This window comes from Hemitrygon akajei, chromosome 1 (genome assembly GCF_048418815.1).
Source record: "Hemitrygon akajei chromosome 1, sHemAka1.3, whole genome shotgun sequence".
Taxonomy (NCBI): domain Eukaryota; kingdom Metazoa; phylum Chordata; class Chondrichthyes; order Myliobatiformes; family Dasyatidae; genus Hemitrygon; species Hemitrygon akajei.
This window is the reverse complement of record NC_133124.1, coordinates 190983331-191002910: the sequence shown is the minus strand read 5'-3', so window position 1 is coordinate 191002910 and position 19580 is coordinate 190983331. Positions and strand designations below refer to the sequence as shown.

The following is a 19580-nucleotide window of genomic DNA, read 5'->3' as shown; positions in this document are numbered from 1 at the left end:
GAAGCCAACTGTAAGTTCAAGCCAATTTCCATTAACTATGTTGATCACTGATCACCAAAAGATTGTGTCAGTCATTCTAATCAAGTATTGACTGGAAAATCCTTAGCTTTGTGCTTTTCAAAAGAAACTTTACCAAGAAACTAGAGCTTTTAAAGAATATAAAAGTGGATAAGTCTCCAGGTCCTGACAGGATATTCCCTAGGACCTTGAGGGAAGTTAGTGTAGAAATAGGGGCTCTGACAGAAATAGTTCATTAATGACAGAAATGTCATTAGAAATGGGGATGGTGCCGGAGGATTGGCATATTGCTCATGTGTTGCCATTGTTTAAAGAGGGTTCTAAGAGTAAACCTAGCAATTATCGGCCTGTAAGTTTGACGTCAGTGGTGGGTAAATTAATGGAACGTATTCTTAGAGATGGTATATATGATTATCTAGATAGACAGGGTCTGATTAGGAGCAGTCAACATGGATTTGTGCGTGTAAGGTCATGTTTGACAAATCTTATTGAATTTTTTGAAGATGTTACTAGGAAAGTTGATGAAGGTAAAGCAATGGATGTTGTCTATATGGACTTCAAGTAAGGCCTTTGATAAGGTTCCACACGGAAGGTTAGTTAGGAAGGTTTAATTGTTAGGTATTAATATTGAGGTAGTAAAATGGATTCAACAGTGGCTGGATGGGAGATGCCAGAGAGTAGTGGTGGATAACTGTTTGTCAGGTTGGAGGCCAGTGACTAGTGGTGTGCCTCAGGGATCTGTACTGGGTCCAGTGTTGTTTGTCATATACATTAATGATCTGGATGTTGGGGTGGTAAATTGGATTAGTAAGTATGCAGATGATACTAAGATAGGTGGCGTTGTGGATAATGAAGTAGGTTTTCAAAGCTTGCAGAGAGATTTAGGACAGTTAGAAAAGTGGGCTGAAAGATGGCAGATGGAGTTTAATGCTGATAAGTGTGAGGTGCTACATTTTGGTAGGACTAATCCAAATAGGACATACATGGTAAATGGTAGGGCATTGAAGAATGCAGTAGAACAGAGTGATCTAGGAATAATGGTGCATAGTTCCCTGAAGGTGGAATCTCATGTGGATAGGGTGGTGAAGAAAGCTTTTGGTATGCTGGCCTTTATAAATTTGAGCATTGAGTATAGGAGTTGGGATGTAATGTTGAAATTGTACAAGGCATTGGTGAGGCCAAATTTGGAGGACTGTGTACAATTATGGTCACCAAATTATAGGAAAGATATCAACAAAATAGAATACAGAGAAGATTTACTAGAATGTTACCTGGGTTTCAGCACAGAGAAAGGTTGAACAAGTTAGGTCTTTATTCTTTGGAGCGAAGAAGGTTGGGGGGGGCCTTGATAGAGGTATTTAAAATTATGAGGGGGATAGATAGAGTTGACATGGATAGGCTTTTTCCATTGAGAGTAAGGGAGATTCAAACAAGAGGACATGAGTTGAGAGTTAAGGGGCAAAAGTTTAGGGGGAACTTCTTTACTCAGAGTGGTAGCTGTGTGGAACGAGCTTCCAGTAGAAGTGGTAGAGGCAGGTTCAATTTTTTCATTTAAAAAAAATTGGATAGGTATATGGGCAGGAAAGGAATGGAGGGTTATGGGCTGAGTGCAGGTAGGTGGGACTAGTTGAGAGTAAGCGTTCGGCATGGACTAGAAGAGCCGAGATGGCCTGTTTTCGTGCTGTAATTGTTATATGGTTAAAAGAACTTACAGTTTAAGATGACACTTGTGAAGACACCGACTTGTTGGAAGCAAATGAAACAAATAAGTTACTGTATTAATCACACTTTCTCTGATATGATCACTGCAATCAACAGCCTGTCACTTCTCTTTCGGAGTTAAGCTTTTGAACTGCCTGTACGACCTGGCATTTTTATGCCGTGAACTGAAGTCCGGAAGGTGCAGGACGGATGTCATGTGACGTGTATAGGCTGAATTGAGGTTGTGGGGCCTGGGCCTGAGAATGAGGAATGAGCCGTTGTTAAAGCGGACTTACGACATGTTGATTTGATGTGGCAGAACAGAGGTCATTCAAGGCGGTGGTGACCAGGCTCTGGCACGAGGATGAGGAAATTCCTGAGGTTTGACCGATTTAAGTGTCGGGCAGAATCAAGGCAGCAGGTCATGGGCCCAAGAGAATATCAAGGTGGCAGGGCCCAGCTCCAAGAGTGAGGAATGACATGAGCTTTGTCTGATTTTAAGTGTTGGGCCAGATTGAAAAGGTCAGAGTGTTGGGGATGGAGGTGAAGGATGAGCTGATTCAGCTCACTACTCAGCGAAGTTTACTCTCATCTCTTGCGCTGAATTGAGGCTGTGGCCTGCAACTAATGGGCTCATGAATTGGCTTAGTGATGATGGGCTTCGTGGCTGTGGACTCACTTTTGTGAACTTCAGTTCTGAATGTTATTTGCTTACTTTTATTGTTTGCATGATTTGTTTTTCTTCTGCACATTGGGTGTTTGACAGTTTTTTTTTAAATGGGTTCCACTGGGTTTCTTTGTGGCTGCCTGTAAGGAGATGAATCCCAAGGTTTGTATAAATATACTTTGAACTTCAAAACTCCCAAATTTCAGGTAAGTTTGTTATAGTCCCTAATTCTAAATTGTATGTTATTGGAAATGCTGTGAATTGCAGTATAGCTTTTATATCAACATATATACAGTATAACAGTATATGATTTGATTAGTTCTGTCATTTTGATGATGGGATTTATTCAACCCCGTATGACTCAGAAAAGTGAAAATTTATAAAAATGATAAGGCAAATTGTGCTCCCAGGTTACATGAGAAATAGAGACAAAATCAGTAGCAACTTTGAAAAAGGAACTGCACTTAACCCTGAACGGGAAATTTACAAGAAGATTGGGAAAGAACAGGACACCAGACAGCATTCCCTCTAATTTATTTTTTACAGCTGCACGAATCAGCCATTGCTCTGAGCAGAAAGTTTTTTCATGGCCTGAAAACTGCGCAGCACTTTATAATTAAATTATATAAAAGAAAATACCAGCTGCATGGTAACAAAGGCCATGTGCGCGGGAGCATTTCATTTACTGCGCTCCTGTGCAGCTTAGAGGGAGCAGTGACACCAGGGCTAATAGGAAAGGTCTATCAACAGGTTGGTAAAGATAGTGTGACAAATCGTCATAACCTATGATACAAGATTAGATGTTGTGCCCTTACCCCAATCAACACCAATATTCCTCTATTCACAAGTTTGCTTTTTTTCCCTGAGCAGTTGCAAACTATTCCCATGGGTGTTTGTTCTGTTTCAAGTAACTTTACGTTTGCAACCTGACACTTTTAGTGTTTAAAAACATACCTTTTATAGTGGTTAAACTGTTCCCTGTGGAATTTATAATTAGATCATTTATTTAAGAAAATTCAGAACATAAATTGGATCATGTCTTCAATTGAGATTTGGTGGTTTCAATTTACTTGAGCATGAAGTATATTTTATGTTGATAATTCATTCATCTGCCTTTGCAAAAGTTGGTATATTTCCCTGGGAGTGTGACCAGGAAGTGAATACTAATTCAACCTATCCTATTTTCTTATGTGAAAACAGCAAAAAATCTGCACAAATGGAATTAGATTTTGCATGATGTTACTAATTTTTCCTTATTATTGTTTTAGCAATTTATTCACTCTTGATTGCAACAGGTTAACTCACTTTTCCTGAAAACCTGATGACTGAAGGATTGTGCACATGAAAGTGCAAGATTATTGGATTTAGAGTTATGAAACTAGAGTATGGCTCTATGGTTCAAACTGTATCCACTGACTTCCTTATTAGGATTTCTCACCATAAAGCCATTCCTCTGGAGATGGAAAATTGATCTAACTCAGCACAAGCCAGTCTGATATTTTAACTATTGGCTTGTTCGTAGTATTTGCAACGGCCTGACAAAGCTTATCTGACAAGTCACAGTCATGTGGAGAAATGTTGAAGATAGTGATAGAGCACAAGCGCAGAGAAACAAGCCCTTGCTCATCTATTCAATGCTGAACTGTTATCCTGTCTAGTCCCATTGACCAATACCTGGAGCATAGCCTTCCATACCCCTCCCATCTATGTACTTATCCAGATTTATCTTAAATGCTGAAAAAATACGGGGAAAAAACAAAGCTGATCACAATACAGTAGAGCCCTGAATTACTCCGTTTCAGTGTGGTACTGCCAGCCATGTGTAATAAATGGCAATAACTGGTCCACTTTCAGTTAAGTGACTTCATTAGATCAACAGAACAGTAAGGACAAAGCAATGGAGCAACCAGTGTTAACACTGCACAGATATGATGCCCTGAGTACCTTTCTATATTCTATAGATTTGCTGTGTATTCCCACAGGAAAATGAACCTCAAAGTTGTATATGGAGATGTATATGTACTTTGATAATAAAATTTACTTTGAACTTTGAATTTGTGGTTCACATTTTGTACTGAATACTGTGGTTCATATTTTCATAATTGTAAAGCAATGGCATTTTGTTTAATTGGAGAAATATGCTTCCCTGGAAGTAGCATATTGTCTTAATATGTAGACATTTAGTATGAAAGTCACACCTGCACACAAGTCTTGAACATTCTTTTAGTATAGGAATTTATTTATTTTCTGTTTAAAGCTTGCATACCTACTTTAAAATTTCTTGATGTTCAGAGTCTGGTTTTCTTTCAGATCTCTCATTATAAATTGTGATCTTTGGTCTTTCGATTCAGGTGCTCGTGAATACCATGTGCAATTTTTTGGGACCGTGCCAGAAAGAGCTTGGATCCATGAGAAGAGGGTAGCTTCCTACCAGGGACGCTCACAATATGAGGCACTTGTCGCTGATACTGCCAGACAAGCCAGCAGTGCTGCAGAGAAGCAAAAGGTATCCATTATGATAAACTAACTATAATGATGGGCATAGTCAGACCGGAGTTGAATATCATTTAAAGTGTGGGAATCTCAGTTAAATCACTGGAAAATTTTAACCAAAGTTATTTAGTTGAAAATTTGTGTCCAATCCACGAACTCAGTTTTCCCTTTTGACATGGCCACCTTGTTGCTTGGGTGTTACCTGATATCCTTCAAGGAAGGTGTATGTCATCATTTTTCTGGTTTGACCTTTATGCAGTCTGGATGCACCACTATGGTTGACTCTGAATTTCTTGTACAGCTCAGAGCCCATTAGGAATGGACAATAAATATCACATTGCTAATGGAATCCATGAACCATGAAACAGCAAAGAAAATAAACAGTTTCCCTGGCCCTCAACTCCTTTAGAAAACTTGCAAATCTCTTGCTTTGAAAAGAATTACGTTATTGCATTAGCATCCAATGGAAGATGTAGTGCAAAGTTGTGGAGATATTTTAAAAACACGTGGAATCATAAACTAGGAGTAGGCCACTCGGCTCCTGGCCCTCATGCCAGTTTCACCACTCAGTAATGGATAAACTGCCTCATCTTGGCTTTTGTGCCAGTTCCCCATAGACCTTAATTTCTTGGTTTCTTTCAAAAATTTATCTACCATCTCTTTTAATTCTCTCCATTAATGCTGATTCCACAAACTCTGCAGGGTAAATGAATTTCAGCAATTCACAATCCATTGCAATATTGCTTCATACTTTGGTTTTAATGCATACACTCTAATCTTCTTTGCATGTTCAAGGCTCTCCCATGAGCAGAGACAGGCTACTTTGAAGAACATGACCATTATTGCTTGAAAACACAATTGGTGAATGTCAACTCCAGTTGTTTTCATAATTAGGAGCTTGCATTCATATCTTTAACTGTTAGTTCTGTTCTTTAGCTTTCTTAAGAGATGTTTTTGCTCACTTATGAGACACAAGGATTAGTGACTTGCTGTTCATCTGACCTGCTGAGGCATTTTAGAGGACAATTAAAGGATGGGGTAAAGATAGGGGAAGTATTCCTTTATGGAATATTTGTTAACAGGATGAATTTTGAAATAAAATTTAAAAAATAAAACTTTTTCTCTCAGCAAAAGTCTTTGGAGTTCTTTTTCTTCAAGGGTATTGGAAACAAAATCTTTAATTTTTTTTAAGACAGAGGTAGATATTTAATAAGCAAGGAGTCAAAGGTTACCATGAGTAGATGGGAAAATGGAGTTTAGTCAGAATCAATCATATCTTATAAAATGAAGTAGGCTTGAAAGGCTGGGTGGCCTACTCCTGCTCCTAAACTATATGTATGTTTGTCTGCCAGTTCACTGAATCTAAATTCCTCCAGATAAAATCAGTTTAAAAACAAACAACAACAAAAAACCTGTGGGCTTTGCAAGAAGTTGTGGAGAGAATGGCAGGCAGAGCTGGAAGATGTGCACAGATTCAGAAGGGGAAGGGGTGTAGATTTTCAGTTACTTCTAGAAGCTCCCATGTGTGTAGTGGCACAAATGAAGGATCTGATTGCATTCAGAACCATCAGATAGGCAGCCACAAGTAATACCTGCAGTAATTTGAACCTGTTAGTCCAAGAAATTTAAAACAGCATTTCATCCAATACTTTGTAATATATCTGTAAAATTTTGAAGATTACTTTTATCTGTGCATCAAGATTAGGTAGCTGGCTGCCTTACTATGAGAAACTTTCTTTTCCATTATAGTGTCAATATTAACAAGAAATGCCCCCTGGTTGATTGCAGCCTTTCTTTTCAAACCCAAAATTCTGTTCAGAATATATTTGATAGAAGCAAGTGCAGTGAAGCTCTTACATATTCTGTTACAGGTATAGATCTGTGTTCTAGCATTTTAAAATGCAAGGTTTTGGCCAGTGTTCATGCTCTGATCTAAGGCTATTGATTTATTTTGGAACAGCATGAGAAATTGTCTGTAGCTTGTTTAAAAAAAATTGGTTATTGGAACCAGTTTAAAAACTGCTTTACCTTAGTATTCCCAACAATATTTCACAATTTGATGAGAAATATGATTAGTTTAGATTATGATTGAGATATAATTCAGTAACTAACATTTAAATTAAATCACTCTAGTTTTCTTAAAAAAACAGAATTTTGAGACTTCCAATGAGTGTGTTTTTCTTAAGTTAAGTGTTGAAAGATGAGGATTATAACTTAATGTATTTTCATTTTCCCCTGTAGATTCTGAAGCCCATAGCACAAAGGATCCGCCCTCAGTGGGAAGTTGGCATATCTCAAGTCGAGGATGCATTGAGATTAACTCGGGAGGACAGGATAGAACAGTACACCTTCATTTATGTGGACCAGAAACCCGACACATCAGCAGATACAACAACCTCATTAAATCTTGAAGGGAAGAAAAATAAACAACATGAAAATTTATCCAGTCCTCCACGAGATCGGACAGCAGTGCAGAAATCAGTTATTGCAGCCCCTGCTACTAATGATTCAGTCCCGCATATAGATGAGAGGCAAGCAGATATCAAAGAGCCTGCCCCCAAAATGACTTGGAGAACAGCAGCAGCTAGAAAATCTCTGCCACCTTCTCTTTCAAACCTCAAAGGGAACCAGGCTGAGAAAAGAAATGGTGGCAGTCCTGACTGTGAGGTGTTGCCAGTAAGAAAAAGTGATCAGGTATTTGAAATGCAGGAGTGAAACACCAGCGGGAAATTGTCTTTTTAATTTAATTACTGATTTAAGTATGTAATTGTCCCTAGTTATTTTTGCATAATTGTTTTAAAAGGATCAGGAAGATGTCATTTAATTGTTTTTCCCCTTGTCCTTTATATACTGGCAATCTTGATGATTATTATTTTTGCATGTCGGGCATTTAAACTGTCCAATAGCTATTAATTTTCATCAAATTTTTAATTGGGTAAAATAATTAGATTTATTTGACTTTCAATTATCTTCTGGTTACTTGTTCCACTTCTGAAGCATTATGGCATCCATAATATACAATGGATTCTGGTTAATTGGGCCATCGGTTAATCAGGGCAGCCTCTTATTTGGGATAACACATAGAGAACAAACACAAATCGAGAAAGTAGCCAGGATTCTACCTTTATTTGGGACACTATGCTGCTTAATTGGGACAGGAGACTGTTGCCAAGTAGTTTCGAACTAACGTCAGTCACTTGTATATTTTGTGGTCGCTAGACTCTACACTAGCTTAGAATTAACAGTTTTTAAATAGCATCACTTGTGTGTGCTTGTATTCAAAAGCAATGATTTTTTTGAAACTGATAGCGAGTAATAAGCAGTAAGACAATTCGGAACTGTTTTGCTCACTGTGGCTTCAAACATTCAGGCTTAGAAATACCTGAAACAGCTAAGAGTGAAAATGAAACTATTTCAAGTTAGGAACTGCAAAGAATTTGAAGGTATCGACAATCATCTTGAATGTTACAATGAAAATGAAGATTTGGAGGATGCAGTTGTCAAAAGTACTGTTTGAAGGCAGTCCATTATCAGCAGGTGTCTGTGCTCTTTCATTTGCAGTCAAAAGAACGATGCAGATGAATTCCTGTGTTGATAAGTACTAGGAACTAATACAGTTTTATAGTATTGTGATAGTATTTGTAGTGTTCTAATTTGTTCTGTATTTCATTTAAAGCCATAATTTGTTACTCAATTAAGCAGTTTGCCTTTTTTATACTTTTTAAATTTTTCTATGAAACTTCTAATTGGGGCAGCTGCTTAATTGGGCTAAAATGTACTGGTCTGGATGTGTCCCAATTAACTGGAATCCACCATATTCCTCTCATTTAATGTCCGTTCACCTGAACTGTATATTTCATTTCCTTGGATTTGATGCCAATATCAGAAATGGGGAAGAAAAATTAAAGAAAGCCAGGCATGTCTCTTCTGAATACTTATGTGAGTGCTATTCTGTTCCTCCTGAGAAAGAGAATATTGTGTGTTTGTTGGAGGACAGAAATTGACTTGCCTCTGAAGCTCTTTCTGAGTCAAATACCCTGTTTGCGCTGTCTGGACATGTATTGAATGATTGGCCAAGTAATCAAGTATCAAGATACAGTCACTATCTGTTGAACCATGCTCTGCGTGTGTCTGCACAGGCTGGGTATGTGGAATCTGGGATCAAACAGACAAGATGGGACCATACTTTACAAAGGCTCCATGTTGAATATTTTTGTATGTTTGCTGCAAGCAGCCAATATTGAAAGAATTACTGTGAGTTAATTCTTGCAAGAGATGAAGATTTCTTCATTGATGCTTGTCTCAAATTGTAATCTGAGCTTGGCTGTGCACCCTTCATTGGTGGCAGAACGTTAAATGTTGATGGTATGTATAGGCACGTTATTCTACTGTGTACTGATCATGTCCTGGAGTGCTGATCATGTATCTGTTACTGCATCTTTGTGTATTGTGTATACATTATAATAGTGTAGGGTTATATGATGTGTGCACAATATTAGTTTGTTTTCCATGTAAGTTTAGAAAAAAGGAAACCATCTCATTTGTGCTTGCTTTTCCCATTTCTCCAGTTTAAAAGCTGCCGTGATCATTTGAGATATTTCATTTGGCATTTTCTTTCCACAAAGGTCTTGTAATCAATCTGGAATGAATATAACATGGGTATTTCTTCCAAAAGGCAAATGTTGTCTCTTGGCATACTTTCAGTGATGATTATGCCATGTTGAATAAGGATAACTGTCTATTTAGCTGATTACAGCTGATGATTTTAAAATAATGGGCAAATCCATCCTATTCCTAGAAGACCAAAATCAGAAGGTGACATGGAAGGGCTACAGGAAAACAGTTGGTAGTTATGGAATGAGGTCATTTGAAAGTTTGAGAAAGCTGAAGCGTGTAAAATCAAAATTTCAAAGATGGCAAGAAGTTGTTTATGATCAGAGTTTTGAATTTGTTGAGTAGGTTTTACAGCATTTGGTGTCAGTGCCATTCCTAATACAATTTGGCCAAAACCATGCCCCTGTAATGGTTGTGCTATGCTGAGTTTCATATATTTTACTTACAAGATGCAGAAGAGTTATAATATATTTTTGTTTATAGAGTTTTATTTACTTTATTAATAAAGTATCGTACAAAAATTGCTGGAGGAACTCAGCAGGTCAGGCAGCAAATACAGAAAGAAATAGTTGATGTTTTGGCCCAAGACGCTTCATCACGATAATCCTGATGAAGGATCCTGGTTTGAAACTTTGATTATTCATTTCCCTCCACCGATGATGCTTAACCTGCTGAGTTCCTCCAGCATTTTTTGTGTGTTGCTCCAAATTTCCAGCATTTGCAGTGTTTCTTATGTCTATTAATAAAATAAATTATTTTTCTTTATTTGATCTTATTTTTAAAATAAATTAACGTTGTGATGCTTGTGGATCTGAGTGATTAAAAGAATGATGTATATTCCCAGTCTGAACATGCAAGTTAAAAATCTGCATTTTCATCACAATCTTGATATTAAAGAAAATTTTTTTCTTTATTTCTCAGTCTGATATTTTGATTTCCATGGGTTGCCTTGTGGAAGGAAGACTTCTGGTTGAGGGTCTTGATGTATGTAGGTAATGAAATCATTTTATTTCCAGAAGGGAGCGAGTATTAAGAGAGAGCTGTCACCAAAAGAAGTGGATGAAGTTCTGATTACACCATTAAGCCTTCGGAGTGAGAAACGGGAAGTGGAGCCTCTGCACTCATGTACACGTGGCGAGGCACACCCTGCTTCAGCAGGTAGAAGTTCATTGTTGTTCCCTCTCCTAAATCTTGCACCATTTCTGTTGGTATTCCTGCAGTGTACAGGAAGTAGTTGAGAGGTATAGTACCATAATAATTACATCATTGACTTGTTTCCCGAGGCCTATACTAATGATTCATATGTATAACTCGTATACTAACCAGCTGGGAAGAAATTAAGTTGAATAAATCTGGAAGTTAATAAATCTGGAATCTAAAAAAAAAAGCCAGCATTGACGATGGGAATTACAGGGTAGAAACCATTTGGTTCACTATAGTCTCTCTGTCGTCATATTTTATGATCTGGCATATACGGTATATTGATTCCTGATGTTTGGGTTATAGTGAAAGGCTCTCTTTATAGATGCTGCTTGGCCAGCTGAGTATTTGTTTTTATTCCCACTAGGGAGAGTTGATATTTAACTACTATAAAATCATAACCATAAATACAGAACCAACCAACAAATGATATTCTTATAAAATGTAGTTGCTGCATCTGGCCACAGCTTTGCCTTTGCATGCAGGGTCTGTATGTTTGCATTGAGGAGAAAGCGTGGAGTCACTCCAGCAAGTCTCCATGACACTGTTGGTTTAATTAGCTTGTACTTTCAGTTATTTGTATGAACCAATAATAGAGCATGACATATTATATATTGTCACATCACTGATCTCCAGTTTTAACCAGGCAATTTGAAGATTATGAAATAAAGCCAAGATGATAATCCAAGCCAGATCTTGGCATAACTGTCTGGAACTGAGCCAAGCCAATCCCATTCCTGCTTTTTTATGAACAGCGAGTGAGAAGTGGAATAAAGCTTTGTTCTCTGCTGAATGTCGTGATCATTTAGTTTACTTGTTGGACCATGAGTTTTAATCATTCACAGGAAGTGGGTGTTTTTTTTCTAGGAATAGGATTGTTTGCCTGTCCCTAATCACCTTTAGCACGAGGTGTGTGGTGAATTTTCTCCTGCAGCTGTGTTCAGGAGGCAGTTCCAGGGTTGTAACCTACCCATGATCAAGGAACGGTGGAATATTTTGAAGTTGGGAATGTGTCCAAAGGGAAATTGCAGGAAGTGTCATTGCTGTGTGCCTGCTTCCTTTGTCCTTTATGTGGTAGTGCTCATGGCTTTGAAAGTTATTGCTAAGAATCCTGCAAATAGCACTGCAGTTGCAATGCAACAATGATGCTTTTGACCATGTTGTTTTCCATTCAAGTGAGCTAGTTTATATTGCATGCTGCTAAGATCCTTGATAGATTTTGGAGCTGGACAGATTCACTTAACAATATTGCAATACATTTGTGACTTAATCTTTTAGATGGTGAAAAGGAGAGGAGGTGAGTTACTTGCTACAGAAAACATGGTCTCTAACCTACTTTTGTAGTATCTTTCCAACTTTATCCAATAAATGTATGTAGTACAATTATTGCAATGAAAAGATCTTCAAATAGTATTTGACTTTTAGCCATGTAATGAAATTTTAGGACAGACTTGGTCAAATAGGTGGATTTGAAGGAGCATATTGAAGAAATAGAAAGAATAAAGAGATTTAGGGAACAAATTCTGGACTTTAGGGTCTTTGTAACTGAAGCCATGGCTACTGTAAGTAGTGATTTTAAAACTGGGAATGCTTAAATCAGATTAGAAGAATGGTAATATGAAAGTTAGACTGCTAGAGGAAGTTGTATTAAAAAAACTAGAGAGCTATGTCAGACTATGGTAGGAGTGAAAATGAGAATAAGAATTTCAAAATTGTAAATTGTGCAACAGTGTAGGCCAGCAAGCATGGGTGATTATGAATTAAAGTCATGATTGTGCCAAGCTCTTCTACACTTCCAGCTGAATCGGGCCTGTCCTTGGCTTTATGTCAGTAACAGAGCGAGCATATGTTGATTGTGACAAAGCAGGCCTGCAGTTGATGATGCCTCGGGTGCTCAGCTTTAAGTTGTCAAATCTGTTCTGAAGTTGACCCATCTAGTACAGTGATGGTATTGCACAGAATGATGGAGACTGTCAGCAGTATGAAGAAGCACGATATTTTCTATTGTGACCGTGTTGGAGGTAGACCCAGTTGTGTCATGGACAAATGAATCTATGACAAACTGGTTAAGTGTTGTTTAACCTGAATATCTAATGCATGGACCCAAGGTTCTCATACCATCCCGCTTTTATAATGGTTTTAATGTAAGTGATGGCATTTAAAATTGTCAGTGGGTTAGAAGATAAAGTAAGGAGGGTAGAATTTCTTTCCTGCGGGACCTTGGTATAATCACTCCGTTTACTACAGAAAGTTGTTTTATGGTCGCTTCTACCTATGGTAACTTTTAATTTTGATTTTGCTTGACTTTTTTAAAATACTTAATATAAATTGTTTCCCAACTCTTGTGGTGATCATCTGGGCGGTGGTTTTGCATTGCTAGTGTAGTAACATAACATTATGTTCTCAAGCTGCTTAGTTTGTTCTGTGCATGGGGGAGTGTGCAGTTAGTTAAGGAGTGTAGCTTAACTTTTATCTTGGCAGTTAAATATTTCAAATTCAGCTGATTTTTAAAAAATCAATTCATTTAATGCTTTTAATTTTTTTTATACTGGTTTATTTTCAACTTTTAGTAATGATGTCCACATTTCTTTTGCCTTCATTTAAAATTCTCCTTGATGTCTTTCAGAAAGGAAACCACAAAGGAGGTCAGTTAGAAGCCGCTCTGAATCTGAGAAATCGGTTGAGGCTATACCAAAAAAGAAAATGAGAAAAGAGCAGGTATGTGATAGCGCTGGTTATTTGAGTGGAGGTACATTTGCATCAGTGAGAAGCTGAACATTAATTTAGCCCCACTAGTCTTTTCCACCGTTCAGTTAGATCATGGCTAATTGTTTGTCTTCATTTAAAATCCGTAATACCTGTAATTGGCAAAAAGCTTATCGGTAACAAACACAGCATGTAAAAATACTGAGGTCGTCAGGCAGATGCATAGAAAAGGAAACAGTTGATATTTTAAGTTGAAGTTTTCTGTTTGGTCTATCGGTCACCATCTTGATCAGAATCGACAGTGTCATTGATTGGAGAATTCCAGGTCTCCACAATGACCAAAGTGCTACCTGAACAGCCCAACTCTTCATTTTGACCCTATAATCTCAGTTCTCCAATTAAAATTTTCTTTTCATGAGCTATTTTGAAATTCATTCTTATATAAACAAATTTGTTAAATAATCTGTCAGCTTGCTGGACCTGAAGGAAAAACTTGTCAGCTTTCCCCTTAAATCTCTGTGTTCTCTGGCTTAGATTCTCATGGATCCTCCAATCCCTTCAAACATTTTGGAGTCAGTTATCCAGCACAGAAACAGGGGCTTTAGCCCAACTCATTTGTGCCGATCAATTTGTCTAGCCGAGCCAGACCCATTTGCCTGTTTTACTCTTTTCTAAAATTTTGTTATGTTGCAAAATAACAAATTTCTTGACTCATCGGTGACAATAAACCTGATTGGTTCTGTTTCTGGAACTTTTCCTACCCTTGTATTTGTCTAAATGCTGTAATTGCACCCACCCCTCTCATTTCCTCTGGCAACTTGTTCCATATACACACTATCCCATATGCCCAAAATCAGATCAGTTGTATTATCACTGACAAAAGTAGTGAATTTTGTTGTTTTGTAGCAGCAGTACAAGGAAATACTGTAAATTGCAATTAAAAAGTTGAGTAATGAAAAAGAGGAATAGTAAGGTAGTGTTCATAGATTGTTCAGAAATTTGATGGCAGAGGGGAAGAAGCCGGCCCTAAAATGTTGACTGTGGGTCTTAAGGTAGAACTGAGGAGAGAGCCAGATGGTCAGTGTCCTTAATGGTGGATGCACCCTTCTGGAGGCACTGCTCTTTGAAGATCCTCTTGACGGTGAAGGGGGTTGTGCCCGTGATGGAGCTGGCTGAGTCTAGAACTCTCTGCAGCCTTTTTCAATCCTTTACATTGGAGCTTCCATACCAAGCGGTGATGTAGCCAGTTACAGTGCGCTCCTCTGTACCTCTGTTGAAATTCGCTGGTCATTAGTGACATACAAAATCTTCTCAAGCTCCTAATGGAGAATAGCTGCTGGTCTGCCTTCGTCATTGTTGCATCAATATGTTGGGCCCAGGTTAAATCCATTTAGATGTTGATGCCCAGGATCTTAAAGGTGGTCGCCCTTTCCACTGCAGACCCCTCAGTGAGGACTCATGTGTGTTCTCCCAACTTTCCTGAAGTCCACAATCCATTCCTTGGTCTTGCAGATGTTGAGTGCAAGGTTGTTATTGTTATTGTGATATTAGTCAACCAGCCAATTTTTCTCGATCCTGTATGAATCTTGAGATTCTGCAAACAGTAATGTCACTGGCGAATTTATAGACTGCGTTTCAGTTGTGCTGAGCCACACAGTCATGTGGGAATAAGTTGCTGCTCAGATCCCTTTTTAAATCTTTCCCCCACACCTTAAACCCTAGTAATGCAGTTTTTTAAAATCAAGTTTCAATATGGAGGAAGAAAGAACTCTGACTTGTAATCTCTTTGCTTTTCTGATGTTCTTTGACATTAAAACTTTTAGCACTGATATAATTCATTAGCATGGTCTTTTATCTCCCATGTATGTGGGTTCATCATCTGCTTTGACTTTTTCTTTTAATGAAAATACTGGACTAATATTGATGTCGAGACTACAAACCAGTGAAATAATTGTGCTTTTGAGGGCTTTTAATTGGAAAATGACTGTCACCCTGCTCTGGCTTTATTTTTAAAAGTTCATTTATTTTAAATTTTGCTGATCAAGATTATCTGTTAATTGTGAAGAAAAACTCCACAGTTTTGTCTGCAGATTAGAATCTGAGTCATCAATTTGAACAAAAATACCGCCTTCATCTTGCCTTTCGGGTGAGGTCAGGAAATTCAAGCAAAGACTTGACAGGAAATCAAAAACTAATTAAGTGAATCAGTGTGCTCTGTTATTGTGAAATATATCAATCTTTGAATTTTTGATCTAGTAAAACCTTATTTTGGACATGAAATTATAGTTAAAAGGAGACATTATTATAGAAAATTGTAAACTTCTTTAAGATTTTCAGTTTTTAGTGTAAAGCTAGTACTTTCACTCACATTAGCTGGTACTCTTAACTGTAAAGTGTCAAGAGCAATGCAAATTAAAGGTACTTTTCAAAAGCTTTCAATGAAAAGTGCCTGGTATACAATATCATTATATGTACAAGGTATTGATTGTCACATAAAGATAATGTTGGACATTTATGGATTCACTATTATGCTGACTTGCTTGTGTTCTGATTGACAGATGGAAACCATTCCAACAACAGCAGAGACTATATGTACACAGAGAGGTTCGTCGGTACCCCATGCACATGGAACAACATTAAGTTCAGCTCTGCCAGGTAAAGCACTGATAATCTCACATTCTACAGTGAAGATGTCTGAAGCTAAATGATTGTATTGTAATTTAGAATGCAACTTCCAACTGCGGATCTGACTGGATTTGTTCTACTTTTAGTTACAGTTTTGTTGAAATAGATGCAAAACAAAACAGTACCCAGCTGCCACGTGGCGTTGAGGAGCACTTAATGACTCTGTGCCTGTACACCCTGGAGCTGAGAAGAATGGGGAGAGGGGGATCTCATTGAAACCTATTGAATATTGAAAGGCCTTAATTGAGTGGATGTCAGGAGGATGTTTTCTATAGTGGGGAAGTCTGGGACCAGAGGGCACAGCCTCAGAATAGAGGGATGTCCCTTTAGAACAAAGATAAGGAGGGATTTCTTTAGCCAGAGGGCAGTGAATCTGCGGAATTCATTGCCACTGATGCCTGTGAAGGCCAAGTCAATGGGTATACAGTATTTAAAGTGGTGGTTGATAGTTTCTTAATGACTAAGGGCATCAAAGATTACAGGGAGAAAGTAAGAGAATGGGTTGAGAGAGATGGAATGCAGAGCGGACACGAGGGGCTGAATGGCCTAATTCTGCTACAATGTCTTATGGTCTTTTTTTTTCTTGCCCTTAGGTGCCAGTGAGCTTTCTGATTCCTGTAAGCCACTCAAAAAGCGTAGTCGGGCTTCCACGGACATGGAGATGGCAAGTCCAGGGTACAGAGAGGTTAATGATTCTGATTCCAGAGGACCACTAAGTGAGGTAGGGATGTGAATTAAGGAGCAATTGGGGCAATGTTCAGGTTATTGTTTACTGAAGTGTGATTTGTCATAGAAAGACACTATATGGAAGCTTCAGCTCACCCTCTAACAATTAACCACCCATTTATACGACTCATATATTAATCACATATAAAAAAAAACTCTCCTTGTATTTTGTCACCCCCCCAAGGTTCTCTCTCACTCTACCTACATAACAAGAACAACTTGTAGTGACCAATTAACCTTCAAGAGCAAGATGGCGCTAGCGACCACTGGTGGCATGTTGCTGGCAGCTCACAAAACAACTAGCTACTCTGCTTTTTGTGAACTGCGATCGAATTGCAGCCTGTAATTTTTGAGCTGACTAAGCCATCTTTGCGATCTCCTTGGGGGATTCAGTGTGGATGAGAGCAGAATCTTCAGTGGCCATCGCTTGGGGTGGTTGGTAGATTCCTTGCGTCAGAGCACAAACCTTTGGTTGGCTCCATTACTCTGCGGCAATTAAAGTATCGAGCAAGATTGGAATCGTTGTGGATGAGAGCGGAAAATGGACAGGTGTTCAGCATCATTTGACTGGTCTCAGTTTCTTCTTGCTGCTGTCATTAGGTGGGAGGTGCAGGATTCTTGAATCCCTTGCCGTCAGCTGTTGCCCTACAGCCATTGGGCTCCTGGACCAGCTTCACTCACTTCAGTGGCTCCATACCTGTGGACTGGCTTTCGGAACCTCTGCGGTTAATGTTCTCTGTGTTATTTGTTTACTTTTTGTTGTTCACACAATTTGTCCTTTCCATTCCACTTATCTGCATTACAATGACAAGGTATTGGTAGTCTGTTCGGGGAATGAGGGGTAGCCAGATAGGCATGAGTCATCATCCTCCCGGCATTTTTTTAGGTGGCTTATATGCAGTAATAAAAACATTAATCTGAGTAGCATAATGTCTGGGTATTCTGATTGCTTCACAGTGAGTTTGAAACAGAAACAGAGTTGTACACAACTGGTCCCGTTGTACCTACATACACCAATCCCATTTTACCCTAAATTGGGTTTGTTACCTGCTGTGCCTTGGCAATTCAAATACTTATGTAAATGTTTACAGGCAGTGGTTCCAGGCTCCTCAGGTGCCCTCTAAGCTTCCTTCCATTTGCTTTCAACTTGTGCCCTCATGTCTTAGATGCCAATGGTAAAAGATTTTAACTGTCTACTCAATTTAACCCTCTCGTAATTTTATAGACATCAATCTGCTCATCAGGTGGCCTCGGATATTCCAGGAATGACAAACCCAGCCTATCCAGTTCCTCTTTGTAAATGAAATGTTCCAATCTGAGCTGCATCCTGGTGAATCCCCTCTGAACCCCTCCTGTGAAATGACATCTTTCCTACAGTGCTGACCAGAACTGCATATAATACTCCAGTGTAAACGTGGCAGTAGCTTTTAAAATTGCATCCAGCTTTCCGATGTTAATTGCAGTACATATCACAGGGAGTTGTCGGGTGGTTTGAATTTAACGTGTCACCAGTGATTTTACTGGTTTAAGGAAATCCTTGGGTGTACAGTTTTTCGTTAGAGATGCTCAGTATTTGGTGTCAAGCTGATATTGAAGGCTGCCTTTGCACACTGCAGTTAAGTTGTATTCACCGTGAGAGTTGATTTTAGTGGTTTGTTGTGCATTCTGTGGAGCAGTGGTGCAGTTATTTTGAGACATTGTGACAAAGAGCCTGGGGCTCAACAGGCTTTTACTGTTTAATTATTAAGATTGATTGCCTATGAAGGTAGCATGACCCAAGTACCTCCCTTATCCCCAGGTTGTTTTGCTTGGTTCTTGGCCATTTTCTAAATGCAATTTACCCTTGACCAAGATTATTGATCGGGTTGGATAAATGCAACTCAAAAGACACTGTTCCACTTACCCCCAACCCTTCCATGAAATCAACAAAGGCTACAGCAGTAGATAAAATACCAAGATGTATGTTCAGATTAAACCCATTAACTGGCATTTCATGAAAAATATTTTTTAAAAAAGCAGACCTTCATTGTTATGCTTTTCCAACTCCACTTGGTTCACTACCGCAAGTAGTATGCTTTCAGCTGAGTCATAATCTGTTTCAACCCAGGCTGATGTTTGGTTTTTGGAGTATGGCAAGATGCAACAATGTTGTGACGGTGTCTTTTGTTCTTTGGGGTAGGTGCGTGTGTGTGTTAAGTAAATATGCATATTATAGATGAGGTGCTGACAGTCGGATATGAAAGAATGGTTCATGGGTTTTAAGATTAGAGCCAGCAAACCCAAAACTTGTTTAGTGAATAAGTGGGGGAAGCATTGTCTGACAAAAATAGTTCCCTTGTGAGTTATAATTGAGCACTGATCATACATAATAGGCACGAAGAAAATCAAAATAATAGTGTCTATCAGTGCCATTGAAAAGATGATGTTTTCATTCTAAAGTTGGAAAGTTGAATATTTGACTAAAATATTTACCAACAGAATATTGATTAAACTTACTCCTGTATCCATTCACATGCCACAACAATTTCATATGAGTTCTAATGCCCAAGTAGGTATGTAAATTTGAGAAGTTGCAGTCGATTTTGTCACTATACAATTGGCAAGGTGAAAATGACATTTTGTTGTTTTGCTCTGTATAAAATTCAAACCCACAAAGGCAATTTTAGCTCTAATTATCCTTTAAATTGTGTGTTTGTGTGTGTTTAAATGCTCTCATAGAGTTGGAAATATCGCTGATTATTATTGTGGAATCTCATCCCTTTGAGGTTTA

At 38.4% G+C, this 19580-nt stretch overlaps 1 protein-coding gene across 4 annotated transcripts in view; it reads left to right on the top strand.

Moving 5' to 3' along the window:
• nsd3 (nuclear receptor binding SET domain protein 3) overlaps positions 1–19580 on the top strand; it is a 98600-nt gene that overhangs the window by 35003 nt on the left and 44017 nt on the right. For all 4 annotated transcript variants that reach the window (XM_073057863.1, XM_073057854.1, XM_073057873.1 and 1 more), the window contains exons 4-9: positions 4738–4892; positions 7121–7573; positions 10510–10651; positions 13320–13411; positions 15958–16054; positions 16678–16805. In XM_073057863.1, coding sequence (XP_072913964.1) covers positions 4738–4892; positions 7121–7573; positions 10510–10651; positions 13320–13411; positions 15958–16054; positions 16678–16805 — 1067 coding nt within the window. The remainder of the gene's footprint in view (positions 1–4737; positions 4893–7120; positions 7574–10509; positions 10652–13319; positions 13412–15957; positions 16055–16677; positions 16806–19580) is intronic.